Source organism: Oryctolagus cuniculus, chromosome 12 (assembly GCF_964237555.1).
Source record: "Oryctolagus cuniculus chromosome 12, mOryCun1.1, whole genome shotgun sequence".
Lineage (NCBI taxonomy): Eukaryota > Metazoa > Chordata > Mammalia > Lagomorpha > Leporidae > Oryctolagus > Oryctolagus cuniculus.
Genome location: NC_091443.1, coordinates 88,161,448 through 88,178,042, shown reverse-complemented (window position 1 = coordinate 88,178,042; position 16,595 = coordinate 88,161,448). Strand labels below are relative to the sequence as shown.

At 42.4% G+C, this 16,595-nt stretch overlaps 1 protein-coding gene across 2 annotated transcripts in view; it reads left to right on the top strand.

Annotated features, from left to right (window-relative positions):
* The window catches only part of CLPX (caseinolytic mitochondrial matrix peptidase chaperone subunit X), a 46,662-nt gene that overhangs the window by 17,742 nt on the left and 12,325 nt on the right, over positions 1–16,595 (top strand). For both annotated transcript variants that reach the window (XM_002718000.5, XM_070054384.1), the window contains exons 4-10: positions 3,040–3,194; positions 7,002–7,161; positions 9,891–9,932; positions 12,403–12,579; positions 13,789–13,953; positions 14,925–15,013; positions 16,351–16,515. In XM_002718000.5, coding sequence (XP_002718046.1) covers positions 3,040–3,194; positions 7,002–7,161; positions 9,891–9,932; positions 12,403–12,579; positions 13,789–13,953; positions 14,925–15,013; positions 16,351–16,515 — 953 coding nt within the window. The remainder of the gene's footprint in view (positions 1–3,039; positions 3,195–7,001; positions 7,162–9,890; positions 9,933–12,402; positions 12,580–13,788; positions 13,954–14,924; positions 15,014–16,350; positions 16,516–16,595) is intronic.

Below are 16,595 nucleotides of genomic sequence, written 5' to 3'. Positions count from 1 at the left end.
TTCAAAGGTATGTTAGCAGAAAGCTTGATCAAAAGCAGAGTAGCCAGGACTTGAAATGACACTCGAATGTGGGATGCTGGTACCCAATGGCAGCCTAACCCACTGTGCCACAGTACCCAACCCTAATATACCATTTTTTATTGGTAATATTATGAATGGATAGAAAATCATCAGAAGTTGTAGAAATAAGAGTATTCTCTAAGAAATTGTTTAAGGACTAACATAGTATAATATTCTTTTGCCCATTGGAAAAAAAGTAACTTCTCAGGGCTGGAATTGTGGCACAGGAGATTAAGCTGATGCCTGCATTGCCGGCATTCCAAATGAGTGCTGGTTTGGGTCCTAGATGCTCCACTGTCTATCCAGCTCTCTGCAGATATACCTGGGAAAGCAGAGGAAGATGGCCTGAGAGGTTGGTGTCCTGCCACTCCCATGGGAGACCTGAATGGAGGTCTAGGCTCCTGGCTTCTGCCTGGCACAGCCTAGGCTGTTGTGGCCATTTGGGGAGTGAACTTAGAGATGGAAGATCAGTATGTCTCTCTCTCTAATTCTTACTTTCAAATGAATTAATAAATCTCTTTAAAAAAATAACTTGTCATACATGGACTCCCTACTTTTAAGATACTGTCTCTTTATGTATAAAATACCTTTTCAAGGTTTACTGTACTTATATATTTCTTGGGGTTGGAATTAAACTTATCTACAGTGGTTTGGAGATTTTATGTTGGACCCTCAAATGTGTTCAGAATCATGAGCAACTTTAAACAAATTTCCTGGAAAGGTGTTTACTAAGGTAGTCTTTCTTGTCTGCCACATAACACTAGCACATGCTTATGTAAAGGATATAGGATACTTGCAAGCACTGCCTTAAAAAAAAAGGGCTTACTTCACCCTGGTAGTTTAACAAAAGTAGATTTTTGTCTCTAGTTTCTGAGAGTAAAAAAATATACATGGCAATGCTTAGTGTTTGGGGCTGCCCTGCCCCCATCCAGAATAGCATTTTGATAGATAGAATTAGATTCTTGAACTTGGGTATATATTGAACATGTGTCAGTATGAAATTGTATTGCAAATGCAGCACGCTACTAGAATTTAAGCAACCCTTCAACAGTAAGCAAAGAGGGATATGATTTGTTGGTGTGTAATCTCTTTCCCTTTGACCTAATTTCCTAAGAGAAATATTTTGTTTATGTGTTCTCAAGCCAGATTTTCCTGTCACACAGCCTGAACTGGATCAGAGGCTTCTCTGCCCTTTAATCCTTGCCCTATTTACCATCAGTAGCATTGTAAACTGGTGCCTCAGTATAAAATAAAGGCATGCTCTGTCTTTCGCATTGAAGGGAAATGATGATTATATATTGGGATGTGTGTTAATTGCGGGTACTTGGAATAGCTTGATCTTTTTGTTTAGGTAAGCATTTATAGGTGATCAGTAAATAGAAAACATGATGGGCCCCTCTTGGAGTTTTAAATTTATTGTTAGAGTTTACCCAGAATGCATTTTTTTAAAAAAAGATTTATTGATTTATTTGACAGAGTTATATAGAGCGAGGAGAGGCAGAGAGAGAAAGAGAAAGAGAGGTCGGTCTTCTTTCCACTGGTTCTCTCCCGAGTTGGCTGCAACGGCCGGAGCTGTACCAATCCGAAGCCAGGAGCCAGGAGCTTCTTCTGGGTTTCCCACTCGGGTGCAGGGGTCCAAACACTTGGGCCATCTTCCACTGTTTTCCAGGCCATTAGCAGAGAGCTGGATCAGAAGTGGAGCAGCCAGGACTCGAACTGGCGCCCAAATGGGATGGTGGCACTGCAGGCGGCGACCTTACCTGCTATCCCACAGCCCCTGCCGCCTGAATGTATTTTTAATTGTCCTTATGTTAAGAACAGAAACTTAGGAATTAAACTGATTAAGTTAATGATGAAATTTATTTTTGATGTGTGGAATTGTCTTTTTTTTCCATTTAGATTGTTTTCAAAGATGTAGATGTGTGTCCCAGTTTTCTGATAACCTGTGAATAGACATTTGTATTTGTAATTTTCCCAAAGGAGAGAATTCACATTTTTATGTAAATTATATATAAATTGTTTTTCTCTGCGGATCTACTTGTCTAGTTATATTATACAAAAATCCCATAAAAATGCATTACCTAGACATTCAGCTGTATATCTGTTAGCTGCATTTATGAGGTGTTCCTGGTGCTTCCTTAGGTCCCAGGTTGTCACTAATAGGGTTAGGCTTGGAGAAAATTAAGAGTATTTGTCCACGCCTCCATCCTATAGTCCCATTTAAAAGAGAGGTAAAAGGAAAAAAAAATTGCCCTAAGTGTAACACAAGATATCCTATAACTGGTGTTTTAGAATTGAGAAATCCTTTTATCTTCACTTCTAACTGTCCTTGTCCTTGTGTTTCTTTCTTTCTTTCTTTTTTTTTTTTTTTAAGATTTATTTATTTATTTATTTGAAAGGCAGAGTTGGAGGGAGGGAGAGACAGAGAAGTCTTTCTACTGGTTCACTCTCCAAATGGCCACAATGGCCAGGGCTGGGCTTGGGCCAATGCCAGGAGCCAGAAATTCCATCCAGGTCTCTCATGTGGGTGCAAAGATCCAAATACTGGGGCCATCTTTTGCTGCTTCCCCAGGCACGTTAATGGGTAGATGGATGAAGTGGAGCAGCCACGACTCAGACTGGCACTTTGAAATGGGATGCCAGCGTTGCAAGTGGCAGCTTAACTTGCTGTGCCATAGTGTTTTTTAAGTTGCCTTTAGTGAATGGAAAACTGAAAGAATCTCAGCCAATCTATTCTCTTATGAAGTATATCACAGACTGAAAGAATAGTATGGGAATTAACTAAGAGTAGTTTGTTGAACTCACCTATCATTGTAGTATACTTAGTGTATTAACCAGGCTGCTTGTGTGGCTAGTGGAGCAGCAGGCTCACTTTTTGTTCAGTGCATAGCTTTCATTTACCATTGGGCTTTTAAGGTTAAACACTGTTGAAATTATTAATTAATTTTCTCTATTCACCTGTTTTTTTTTCTTTTACAGCATCCACCCGTTTTGTCAAGTGTGAAAAATGTCATCATTTTTTTGTTGTGCTATCTGAAGCAGACTCAAAGAAAAGCATAATCAAAGAACCTGAATCAGCAGCAGAGGCTGTAAAATTGGCATTCCAGCAGAAACCACCTCCTCCCCCCAAGAAGGTATAGGTCTTAGCTTTATAAGCATTTCATTCTGAAAACATTCCATCACTCTCCCTTCCCCATTTATATGGAATCCTAATCCTAGTACCTAAGCAAGTTTTATAAGTTGTCGATTTGGAGTATATGTGGCTAAATTGCTGTTGATATTTGATACTTAGAATTTAGGTATGGAGTCAGTTGCTTTTTCCCATGTCATGATTGCTAACTTCTGTAGCAGTGAAATATACTGTAATAAGTATTAAATTAGTGTGACTGTCAAGTTAATTTGAAATAATAGCCTTAAATAGAGAAGCTTTTGATTTTTTTGTTTGTTTTTTTGGGACCCTAAATAACTCTAGTCAGCAGGTATCTCTTTTAACCTTGTCTATTTTATGGTAAAGCAGCTCTCAGTCTAACAGTATAAGCAAGTAATTTTTTTTTTTTTTTTGACAGGCAGAGTGGACAGTGAGAGAGAGAGACAGAGAGAAAGGTCTTCCTTTTGCCGTTGGTTCACCCTCCAATGGCCGCCGCGGCCGGCGCGCTGCAGCCGGCGCACCGCGCTGATCCGATGGCAGGAGCCAGGAGCCAGGTGCTTTTCCTGGTCTCCCATGGGGTGCAGGGCCCAAGCACCTGGGCCATCCTCCACTGCACTCCCTGGCCACAGCAGAGAGCTGGCCTGGAAGAGGGGCAACCGGGACAGAATCCGGCGCCCCGACCGGGACTAGAACCCGGTGTGCCGGCGCCGCTAGGCGGAGGATTAGCCTAGTGAGCCGCGGCGCCGGCCGCAAGTAATTTTTTCACAGCCAGTGTGCCTGGGCTGCCTCATACAGCACCATGGCTTTTGTGGTGTGGACTGTTTCCAGATTTGGTCCTGTGAAACATAACACAGGGTACCACCAGCTGCATTGGGTTCAAGGTGTTTTTTTGTTTGTTTGTTTTGTTTTTTGTTTTTTTAAGATTTATTTATTTATTTGAAAGGCAGAGTTACAGAGAGATAGAGAGAGGTCTTCCATCCTCTGGGTCACTCCCCAAATGGCTGCAACAGCTGGAGCTGTGCCAGTCCAAAGCCAGGAGCTTCTCCCCAGGTCTCCCACATGGGTGCAGGGGCCCAAGGACTTGGGCCATCTTCCACTGCTTTCCCAGGCCATTAGCAGGGAGCTGGATTAGAAGTGCAGCAGCTGAAACTTGATCCGGTGCCCATATTGGATGTCAGCACTCTAGGCAGCAGCTTTACCCACTATGCCACAACTACTGGCCTCTCAAGGTGTTTTTGAGAACTGGGAGCCCTTGTCTTCTGTGTCTTCAATTTTTTTAAACAATTCATTTCCATTTTATTTGAAAGACAGGGAGAGGGGCAGAGGGGAAGAGAGCAAGCACAATCTTCCATCCCCTGATTCATTCCCCGATTGCCCACAATAGCCAGGGCTGGGCCAGGCTGAAGTTAAGAGCCAGGAACTTAATCTGTATCTCCCACTTGAGGGGCAGGGACCCAAGTACTTGAGTCATCAGCTACTGCCTCCCAGGGTACACATTATCAGGAAGCTGGGTCAGAAGCAGGGCAGCTGTGACTCAAACCAGGCGTTCCGACTGATAACTGCTGTGCCACTTAGCTGCACCTGGGTCTCAGATCTGTGCACATTTATGTTATTTCTCATCCTCTACCTCAGTGTATATTTCTTCTTCTACTGTGCTTAGATACCACTTGTCCCTATCTCCAAATGTGCTGTGGCAGATTTAAAAATTCATAGGTAGAATTCGTGCGGATTGAAGATTTAACCAACTATAATATATATGGTCAACAATGAAAGAATGTCTCATGTAAAAAATAAATAATAGAAAATAGAGGGGGCCGGCGCCATGGCGCAGCAGGTTAATGCCCTGGCCTGAAGCGCCGGCATCCCATTTGGGCCGCCGGTTCAAGACCCGGCTGCTCCACTTCTGATCCAGCTCTCTGCTATGGCCTGAGAAAGCAGTAGAAGATGGCCCAAGTGCTTGGGCCCCTGCACCCATGTGGGAGACCCGGAAGAAGCTCCTGGCTCCTGGCTTTGGATCAGCGCAGCTCCGGCCGTTGCAGCCAATTGGGGAGTGAACCAGCAGATGAAAGACCTCTCTCTCTCTTTCTGCCTCTCCTCTCTCTGTGTAACTCTGACTTTCAAATAAATAAATAAATCTTTAAAAAGAAAAGAAAATAGAGCTACAAAGCTTTATATCTTTATTAACTTGTATAGACTTTAGACATCTGAGTCACTGTTCTGGAAAATAAACATTTTAACTATTTTCAGGAGTTGGTAGATATTAGTACCTTCTTTTTTTCTTAGAAAAATTCTTGGTAGACAAAGAGAGTTCCTTCCTGTCTGTTGGTTCATTCCCCAGCTGCCTACAGTGGGCAGGGCTGGGCCAGGGACTGCGTAGGGACAAAGCCAGGAAGAAGCTGGCAACACAGTCTAGGTCTCCCAAGTGGGTATCAGGGACCCACCTTTTTGAGCCATTACCTGCTGCTTCCCAAAATCCAAATTAGCAGGAATCTGGAGTCAGGAGTAAAGCTAGGCCTTGAACCTAGGCTCTCTGATAGGGGATACAGCCACATTAATTGGCATCTTAACCAATAAAACAAATACCTGAGCCAAAGCAGTTAATTTTGATTCACTGAAAGCTGAAGAAATTTATCCAGGTTTTTGGCTGTCAGCAATATCCAAGGGTAGAACAGAGCTTGAGTTTTGATTGTAGATAAAGCCTTTAGGAGTGGGCATTGTGATGCAGTGGGTGAATCCACCACCTGTGGCGCTGGTATCACATATCAGAGCGCCAGTTCCTGTCGTGGTTGCTCCTAGCTGCTCTGTTTCCCTTCGGGCTTCCTGTTACCACATCTGCATCAGTGATGGCCTAAATGCTTGGCCCCTGTAATCCCTGTAGGAGACCTGGATGGAGTTATTGGCTCCTGGCTGTTGTGGCCATTTTGGGGGTGAACCAGTGGATGGAAGATATTTCTCTCTCTGTCTCTTTTTGAGTGTGTGTATGTATCTCCCTCTCTCTGCAGCACTGCCTTTCAAATTAAATCTTGAAAAATAAATTGTTTGCCATTTAGATAAAATGAGTAGCTTTAAAGTTGGTATTATGAAAAATATGTTTGTATTAAAAGATACATAATATTAAAAGACGGATAGTATAATGACTTTTGGTTATATAATGATGGTTTCTGAAACAGGTAGTTTTATAATACATTATCTTTCTAAGAATATCATATTCATATGGTTGAGAGAAGTAATTGGTTCTTGCCATTCACGTAGGAGACCTGGACAGTATTCTTTGCTCCAGTCCAGCCTTGGACATTACAGGCATCTGGGGAGTGAATCAGTAGATGCAAGCATTCTCTTTCTCTGCCTCTTGGATGCACTTAAAAAAATTTTTTTAAGATTTATTTATTTAGTTGAAAGGCAGAGTGACAGAGAGAGAGAGGGTGCTTCTATCCATTGGTCACCCCCCAAATGGCCACAACAGCTGGGGCCAGGCCAAGCCAAAGCCAGGAACTCCATCTGGGTCTCCCATGTGGGTGGCAGGGATCCAGGTACTTGGGCCATCATCTGCTGCTTTTCCAGATTGGTTAGCAGGAAGCTGGATCAGAATCAAAGCAGTCAGGACTCAAACTGGCACTTTGATATGGAATGTAGACATCTCAAGTGGTGGCTTAATTCATTGTATCACAACACCTGCCCCTAAATAAATATTTAAAAAATAAAATTTAAGCAAATAGGTTCAATATGTCACTTTTTATTATGTGTGCTTTTATAGTAGCTCATAGTAAATTATTCATGCCTAACCATTTTTCAGATCTATAACTACCTCGACAAGTATGTTGTTGGTCAGTCATTTGCAAAGAAGGTGCTTTCAGTGGCTGTGTACAACCATTACAAGAGGATATATAATAACATCCCAGCTAATCTGCGACAGCAAGCAGAGGCTGAGAAGCAGACATCCTTAACACCCAGAGGTTAGTGTTTTTGATTACTGACCACATACAGATGTGTCTGCTTAGAAGTAGTCTTTATTTGTAACTCTTTCCTTTCATCTTAAAATACATTTTTTCAAAGTGTGGGTTGCTTTCTGTTAGTGGGTCATGAAATCATTTTGGTAGGTTGCCAATTGCAGTTTTTTTTCTTTCTTAAACTAATCAATGTCAGCAGAAAATACTAGACTACATTAACTTGTAGTTTAGGTAAGTATTGTTTCTGAAAATTTGTTTGGATTTTGAGTCACTATATATATATTTAAAGATTTATTTTGTTTATTTGAAAGACAGAGTTATAGAGAGAGGTAGAGACAGAGAGAGAGAGGTCTTCCATCCACTGGTTCACACCCCAGAAGGCCACAACGGCTGGAACTGAGCTGATCCAAAACCAGGAGCCAGGAGCTTCTTTCAGGCTCCCATGTGGGTGCAGGGGCCCAAGGACTTGGGCCATCTTCTACTGCTATCCCAGGCCATAGCAGAGAGCTGGATTGGAAGAGGAGCAGCCGGAACTCGAGCCGGCGCCCAAATGGGATGCCAGCACTTCAGGCCAGGGCTTTAACCCACTGCACCACAGAGCTGGCCCCACAAATTATATTTCTTATTGATGGTCTCAGTAAAAACTATTTGAAACCTGGTGGAGTAAGACATTGTCTTTTTTTTTTTTTTTTTTTTAATTTTATTTATTTTTTGAGAAGCAGAGTTATAGACAGAAACAGAGAGAAAGGTCTTCCATCTGCTGGTTCACTACCCAATTGGCTGCAACAGCCAGAGCTGGGCCAATCCAGAGCCAGGAGCCAGGAGCTTCTTCAGGGTCTCCCCACTCAGGTGCAGGGTCTCAACTACTTGGGCCATCTTCTACTGCTTTCCTAGGCCATCGCAGAGAGCTGGATGGGAAGAGGAGCATCTGAGATACAAACTGGCACCCATGTGGGATGCCGGCACCACAGGCGTAGGCTTAGTCCACTAAACCACAATGCTGGCCCCAAGATATTGTCTTTGAATTATAGACTTTACCACACAGGCTAATTCTCCTGAACGAATCATTGTAATGCTCTGTATGACTCTGAGTTCTTGTGTTTTGGGTTCAGAATACAGAATTTCATTTGCCTGAGTAAGAGGTAGGCGGAGATGATAACTGTTAATACATATGCCACTCGGCCGGTGCCGTGGCTCAATAGGCTAATCCTTCACCTGCGGCGCCGGTACCCTGGGTTCTAGTCCCAGTCGGGGCACCGGATTCTGTCCTGGTTGCTCCTCTTCCAGTCCAGCTCTCTGCTGTGGCCCGGGAGTACAGTGGAGGATGGCCCAAGTGCTTGGGCCCTGTACCCACATGAGAGACCAGGAGAAGCACCTGGCTACTGGCTTCGGATCAGCGCAGTGCACCAGCCGCAGTGGCCATTGGGGGTGAACCAACAGAAAAGGAAGACCTTTCTCTTTCTCTCACTGTCCACTCTGCCTGTCAAAAAAAAAAAAAAAAAAAAAAACATATGCCACATATCTACACTCTTCCTCTTTGGGCCCCAGATACAGAGTGCAAGGTTGGGGGTACAATTGTAAAGTGCTTGTTTCAAAGTGCAAGGCCTATTAATGATAGATTTTAATATTTTAATATAGGCCGGTGCCGTGGCTCAATATAATCCTCTGCCTTGCGGCGCCGGCACACTGGGTTCTAGTCCCAGTCAGGGCGCCGGATTCTGTCCCGGTTGCCCCTCTTCCAGGCCAGCTCTCTGCTATGGCCCAGGAGTGCAGTGGAGGATGGCCCAAGTGCTTGGGCCCTGCACCCCATGGGAGACCAAGAGAAGCACCTGGCTCCTGGCTTCGGATCAGTGCAGTGCGCCAGCCATGGCGGCCATTGGAGGGTGAACCAGTGGTAAAGGAAGACCTTTCTCTCTGTCTGTCTCTCTCTCACTGTCCACTCTGCCTGTCAAAAATAAAAAATAAAAGAATTTAATATTTTAATATACTATGTAATTTCAAATTAATGTGGATACAGTGCGTGTTTTATTAAATAGAATATTTTATAAAAATTTATATTCACAATTGTTAATATAGTGAAACATAAATATTTAAGTTGTTTTGTTATTGTTGGTCAGAGAGTCCTGATTTCCAATTTAGACCTATAATCTAGCATTTTAGATTCTTTTGGTCATTATTGTACAATCTAAGTGAGTTCTTTTTAAAACTAAATTATTTTTTGAGTACCTTTAGTAGCTACTAAGTATATAACTGGTTTTAATGAAGTCATTTATTTGCTTGTTGAACTTAACTGCAAAGAAATTTTTTTGGTAATATCAGTTACTTTTTTTTTAGAAAGCATTAGTCATAACTAATGGAAAACTTGAAACCTCTTTTTGTTTTTGAAAGGTCCAAATAGTCCTGTCTAATAGCACAGCAAATTTTTTTCTGGTTCCTTCAGTCATTAGTCAATGTGCAAACTGTTCAAGATAGTGGAAGAACATATGGTTATGTTATTTATTAGTATGAGGGATTTTAACTTTTATTGAAGACTTAAATAATTGCATTCTTTTCTTAAAATAGATAGAATTTTGTATTTGGAAAGCATGAGTATTAACAGCTGGATAGCCATCATGAATATTAGAGAATGCATCTTTTCAGTGTATTTGGAAGGGGTAGGAAGTGGGATGCTCATTGTTTCCCCAAGCTAAACAAATTTGTAATATTTTCATGTTGCCGTTTTCATCCTTTCTCAGAGTTAGAGATCAGAAGACGGGAGGATGAATACAGATTCACAAGTAAGTGACCTCTCCTCGGGTCCTCCTAAATTGTTCTTCCTTTTGAGATGTACCGCAGTGAAGTGTCTCAGCTGTAATAAGGCAGTATATTACCAAGAAAAATCCAAATATGCTTATCAGATATGTCATATATAATTTTTTTTTTTTTTTTTTTTTTTGACAGGCAGAGTGGACAGTGAGAGAGAGAGACAGAGAGAAAGGTCTTCCTTTTGCCGTTGGTTCACCCTCCAATGGCCGGTGCAGCCGGCGCGCTGCGGCCAGTGCACCGCGCTGATCTGATGGCAGGAGCCAGGTGCTTCTCCTGGTCTCCCATGGGGTGCAGGGCCCAAGCACTTGGGCCATCCTCCACTGCACTCCCTGGCCACAGCAGAGAGCTGGCCTGGAAGAGGGGCAACCGGGACAGAATCCGGCGCCCCGACCGGGACTAGAACCCGGTGTGCCGGCGCCGCAAGGCGGAGGATTAGCCTAGTGAGCCGCAGTGCCGGCCTAGTTTTGAAAGTTTTTCATAATTTGTGTGGTTTATGTTGGGTTATTTCAGGTATTTGATTTCTGTCTTTTCTGTTATGACACTATTTTTTGGATTTTTTTTTTTTTTTTGAAAGGCAGACTTAGAAAGAAAGAGAAATCTTCCATCCACTGGTTCACTTCCCGAATAGCTGCAATGGCTGGAACTGAGCTAGGCGAAACGAGGAGCCAGGAGCTTCTTCCAGGTCTCTGACATGGATGCAGGGGCTGAAGCACTTGGGCAGTCCTCTGCTGCTTTCCCAGGCATGTTAGCAGGGAGCTAGATTGGAAGTGGAGTAATTGGTCCTTGAACCAGACTGCTTATGGGACCAAGGCACTGTAGGCAGTGACTTAACCTGCTGTGCCACAGTGCCTGCCCCTGTGATATTTCTTAAAGCAAAACTTAAGAAATACATGCACTGTATGTAGTTTTCCTCTATAAAGATAGACATCTAAGCAGGAGTTGTGTTTTTAAAAATCCATGATTGGGGCTGGCGCTGTGGCACAGTGGGTTAACGCCCTGGCCTGAAGGGCCAACATCCCATATGGGTGCCAGTTCGAGACCTGGCTGCTCCACTTCCGATCCAGCTCTCTGCTGAGGCCTAGGAAAGCAGTAGAAGATGGCCCAAGTGCTTGGGCCGCTGCACCTATGTAGGAGACCCAGAAGAAGCTCCTGGCTTCTAACTCCTGGCTTCAGATTGGCACAGCTCTGGCTGTTGCAGCCAACTGGGGAATGAACCAATCCGATGGAAGACCTCTCTCTCTCTCTCTCTCTGCCTCTCCTCTCTCTGTGTAACTCTGACTTTCAAATAAATAAATAAATCTTTAAAATATAAATAAATAAAAATAAATAAAAAAATAAAAATCCATGATTTACTACTTTACATCTTTTTTTTGCAAAACTATAATCAGAGCCAACCTTCTATAGTGATAGATCTTTCATGGTGGTAGATTATCTTCTGACTACTCTTTGCTAAAAAACAGTTTATTTTTTGGTATTTATGAAACTTATTGTAGTTTTGCAAATTATGAATTAGCCTCAGTTCATTGTTTCCAGCCCTGGATTGCTCCTGTGAACATCAGGTGGTCCCATGGAGGGTTGGGGAGGACCTGATACATCAAGCAGAATAACTGTTCTGATGGCTTGCACCCATTTCTTCAGAGGTGAATCTAGTTGCTGCAGAAGATAAGGTTCCAGGGGTGTCAATAAGACATTCATATGGCTCTTTATTTATTTATTTAGATTTATTTATTTGAAAGGCAGAACCATAGAGAGAGAATCTTCTACCTGATGGTTCACTCCCCAAATAACTGTAATGGCCAGGGTTGGGCCAAGCAGGAGCCAAGAGCTTCTTCTAGGTCTCCCACATGAGAGCAGGTTCCCAAATTCTTGGGCCATCTTCCACTGCTTTCCCAGGCACATTAGCAGGGAACTTGGTTTGGAAGTACAGTAGACAAGACTCGAACTGGTGCCCATATGGTGGCATTGCAAGCAGCATCTTAATCTGCTATGCTGCAACACTAACCCTAAGTGTTTGGTTTTAGACATAGGTTTTCACTGGGGGCATTTTTAAAAGTAAATTCAGGGGCCGGTGCTATAGCATAGTGGGTAAAGCCGCTGTCTGCAGTGCCAGCATCCTATATGGGCACTGGTTCGAGTCCCAGCTGCTCCACTTCCAACCTAGTTCTCTGCTATGGCCTGGGAAGGCAGTGGAAGATGGCCCAGGTCCTTGGGCCCCTGCACCTGGGTGGGAGGCATGGAAGAAGCTCCTGGCTCCTGGCTTCAGATCAGCACAGCTCCAACCATTGCGGCCATTTGGGGAGTGAACCAGCAGATGGAAGACTTCTCTCTCTCTCTCTCTCTAGCTGCCTCTCTGTAAATCTGCCTTTCAAATAAATAAATAAATCTTTATTTAAAAAAAGTAAATTCAAATGATACTTTAGTAATTTTTTGGCCTTCTTTCAGAATTGCTGCAGATCGCTGGAATCAGCCCACATGGTAATGCTTTGGGAGCATCAATGCAGCAACAGGTGAATCAGCAAATACCTCAGGAAAAGCGAGGAGGCGAAGTATTGGACTCTGCTCATGATGACATAAAACTTGAAAAAAGTAACATTTTGCTGCTTGGACCAACTGGGTCAGGTAAATAACTTCTTCAGGAAACTTGTGACTTTTTTTTTTTTTTGGACAGGCAGAGTGGACAGTGAGAGAGAGACAGACAGAGAGAAAGGTCTTCCTTTGCCGTTGGTTCACCCCCAGTGGCCGCTGCGGCCGGCGCGCTACGACGGCACACCGCACTAATCAGGAGCCAGGTGCTTCTCCTGGTCTTCCATGGGGTGCAGGGCCCAAGCACTTGGGCCATCCTCCACTGCACTCCTGGGCCACAGCAGAGAGCTAGACAGGAAGAGGAGCAACCAGGACAGAACCCGGCACCCCGACTGGGACTAGAACCCAGGGTGCTGGCGCCACAGGCAGAGAATTAGCCTAGTGAGCCACGGCACTGGCCATGACTCATTTTAAAAAATATAATTTAAATGATTCTGTGACATATTTCTTGTCTGCTGTGTGTTATGCTGAATCCCGTATTGTCACCAGTTTGCATCCCAGCTGTTCGACTTCCGATCCAGTTCCCTGCTAATGTGCCTGGAAAGCAGTGGAGGATGGCCCAAGCACTCTTGTGGGAGACATGGAAGAAGCTCCTGGCTCCTGGCTTCAGCCTGGCCCAGCCTTGACCATTGCACCCATTTGGGGAGTGAACCAGCAGATGGAAGAGCAAACTCTTTCTCTGTGTTTGTCTCTCTGCCTTTCTCTAACTCTGCCTTTAAAAAAAAAAAAAAGTTTTTTTAAATTATTGATTTTAATTGAAAGGTAAAGTTAGAGAGAGGGAAATACAGAGAGAGATCTTCCATCTGCTTGCTGGTTCCCTTCCCAAATGGACATAATGGCCAAAGCTGGGCCAATCCAAAGCCAAAAGGCAGGATCTTCTTCCAGGTCTCCCACATGGTTGCAGGGGCACAAGTACTTGGGCCATCTTTGGCTGTTTTCCCAGGCACATTAGCAGGGAGCTGGATCAGAAGTGGATCAGCCAGGACTTGAACTGGCACCAATAGGGAATGTCAGTGCTGCAGGTGGCGACTTTATCTGCAATACCACCATGCCAGCCTCTTCAACTCTGCCTTTCAAATAAATAAAATAAATCTTTAAAATATACAACTGGATCAGAATAATAGTAGAGAAAACATGTGACCATTAACTTTTTATTATATACTGTTGAAATTTATTTTGCAGCTTTGTAGAAAAATTATGTCAGTAGATCTTTAATAAACCTTTAGTTACTATTTCTTTTTGTAGGTAAAACCTTGCTGGCACAAACTCTAGCTAAATGCCTTGATGTTCCTTTTGCTATCTGTGACTGTACGACTTTGACTCAGGCTGGATATGTGGGTGAAGATATTGAATCTGTGATCGCAAAACTCCTCCAGGACGCCAATTATAATGTAGAAAAAGCACAGCAAGGTATGTTTGCAGCACCACATGTGTGTCCCCATATAGTCTGTTGGGGAAGCAGTTTAATGTTAAGAGATAATCTAACTCTGATTTTGAGTTATGGACTAAAATCTTATAATTATGTATAAGTACTTAATATTACATAGTTTTTAACATACTGATTAAAGACCACAAAGTTTGGTTTGCTTTGTTGTTACTAAACTGTCTACTAGGGTGGAGACAGGCCTAAATACTAGTATATCCTCAGTATTATCATTAGATCTCCATCTGTTATCTGTCCTTGTTGACATGAAAAGCTTGACAGCATCCTGATGAAATTCCTTCCAGACAAGAGTACAGCTGGGAAAGGGTAAGCTACAAATTCGCTAGTACTGGCACTGTACATACCTCATGGTTCCATACTATCAGCTTCCTGTAATAAACAACTTAAATACATTAGTGGGATAGATGACTATTAAGACATTTGGGTATCATACTCAAATGATAGTCTTATTTAATTCTAGGCAGTTGCACAAAATGATGGAGAGATAGCAGTGTATTTTTTTTAAGATTTTTTTTTTCTTATTTGAGAGGTAGATTTACAGACAGTGAGAGGGAAAGACAGAGAGAAAGGTCTTCTATCCACTGGTTGACTCCCCAAATGGCCACAATGGCCAGAGCTGAGCTGATCTGAAGCCAGGAGCTTCTTCCAGGTCTCCCACATGGATGCAGGGGCCCAAGGACTTGGGCCATCTTCTGCTGCTTTCCCAGGCCATAGCAGGGAGCTGGATTGGAAGAGGAGCAGCCAGCACCACAGGCAGAGGATCAACTTACTGTGTCACAGCACTGGCCCTTAGCAGTATATTTTTATAATGTCAAGTCATTGCATATGTTAAGAATGAAAGATTGAATAACGGCTCTCTAGGTTGTATCTTTTAAAGCTGAGACTATCTTGTGTGTGTCTTTTTCATATTATAAATAGAATCCTCCTTGAATTATAGGAATTGTCTTTCTGGATGAAGTAGATAAGATTGGCAGTGTGCCAGGCATTCACCAGTTACGGGATGTAGGTGGAGAAGGCGTTCAGCAAGTAAGCAGTTGAATATTTTGTTCAAGCCCACTAAAAGGAAGGGAGCACATCAGCCTCCCAAAGATTGTACGTTTGGTTTCACATTCAATTAGATTCTGTTTTGTTTATTTCTCCCACCCCAAACTCCACATATCACTTTAAGTAGTTCAGATGCAGACCTAAAAGAAAGTTGTTGTTGATGATTTTAAATACCAGATTCTCTTTCTTGGCAAATTAAACATATTTTGAAGAAATAAAGAAAAATTTTTTTGTTGTTGTTTTTATTCCTCAAAGGCCTAATTAAACATTTCTAGAAGACTTTTTTTTTTTTTTTTTTTTTTTTTTTTTTAATTTACTTGAGAGGCAGAGTTATGGACAGAGAGAGGGAGAGACAGAGAGAGTTCTTCCACCCATTGGCTCACTCCCCAAATGGCCACAATGGCCAGAGTCGGGCCAGTCAGAACAGTCAGAAGCCAGGAGCCAGGAGCTGCTTCTGGGTTTCCCACATGGGTACAGGGGCCCAAGGACTTGGATTATCTTCCACTACTTTTCCTGGCCATCAACAGGGAGCTGGATTGGTAGTGGAGCAGCTGGGACTCAAACTGGTACCCATATGGGATGTTGGCGCTACAGGTGGATGTTTAACCTACTACACCACAGCACTGGCCCCTCTAGAAGACTCTTGATGAATGTTTTGAGCTATTTACATGTTTCCTATTCCTTTACTTAGTTAGAAAGTTTATAGAATAATTTTTAATTCCTCACAGAGTCATAATTAAAGTCACAATGACTTATTGGCCATATTGACCTTTTGATGGTAAATAATTATGACATAAACTAAAGGGTGAGGAAAATCTCAGAATTTTTGTTTTGTTTTTGTTTTGACAGAGACAGAGAGGTACAATCACATTGAAAGTGCTAGATCCTTTTTTTTTAATATAATGGTATCTCAAAATTCAAAGTTTAGCCCTAGAACTGAATAAAATTTAAATTTATGTGAGAGGCAATTTTTCAACTATTTTCAGATTTTTAATATTTCCCACCATGATTTAGAACCATTTTATAGAGTCCTAGTTCTGTCTTTATGTCATTTGTATCTTTATCATCAAGAACAACCTCTTAGGTTGATTATTTCCTCGGTTGTTATGCATCAGGAGTCCTGTAGCCATTTTAAATTAATTATTCATGTGATGTGTACACTATAGATTTTCATGTTAGCTGTTAAAATCTGGGAGTTTTCATTAGTTATGCTCATTGATCATGAACATATTAATTTCCCCCATTGAATCCCATTATATAAAGTATAATAAAGGATACACTTACATGGTGATGCTATAAATTATTTGTTCTTTATTTAGGGCTTATTAAAACTACTAGAAGGTACAATAGTCAATGTTCCAGAAAAGAATTCACGAAAGCTACGTGGGGAAACAGTTCAAGTTGATACAACAAATATCTTGTTTGTTGCATCTGGCGCTTTCAATGGTTTAGACAGAATTATCAGCAGGAGGAAAAATGAAAAGGTAAGTTTTTCTGAGGGGTTGCTAGAAGGATAGACAGCATTTAAAGTTAGAGAGGATGGATACTTAGTGTCTGTTCTGTC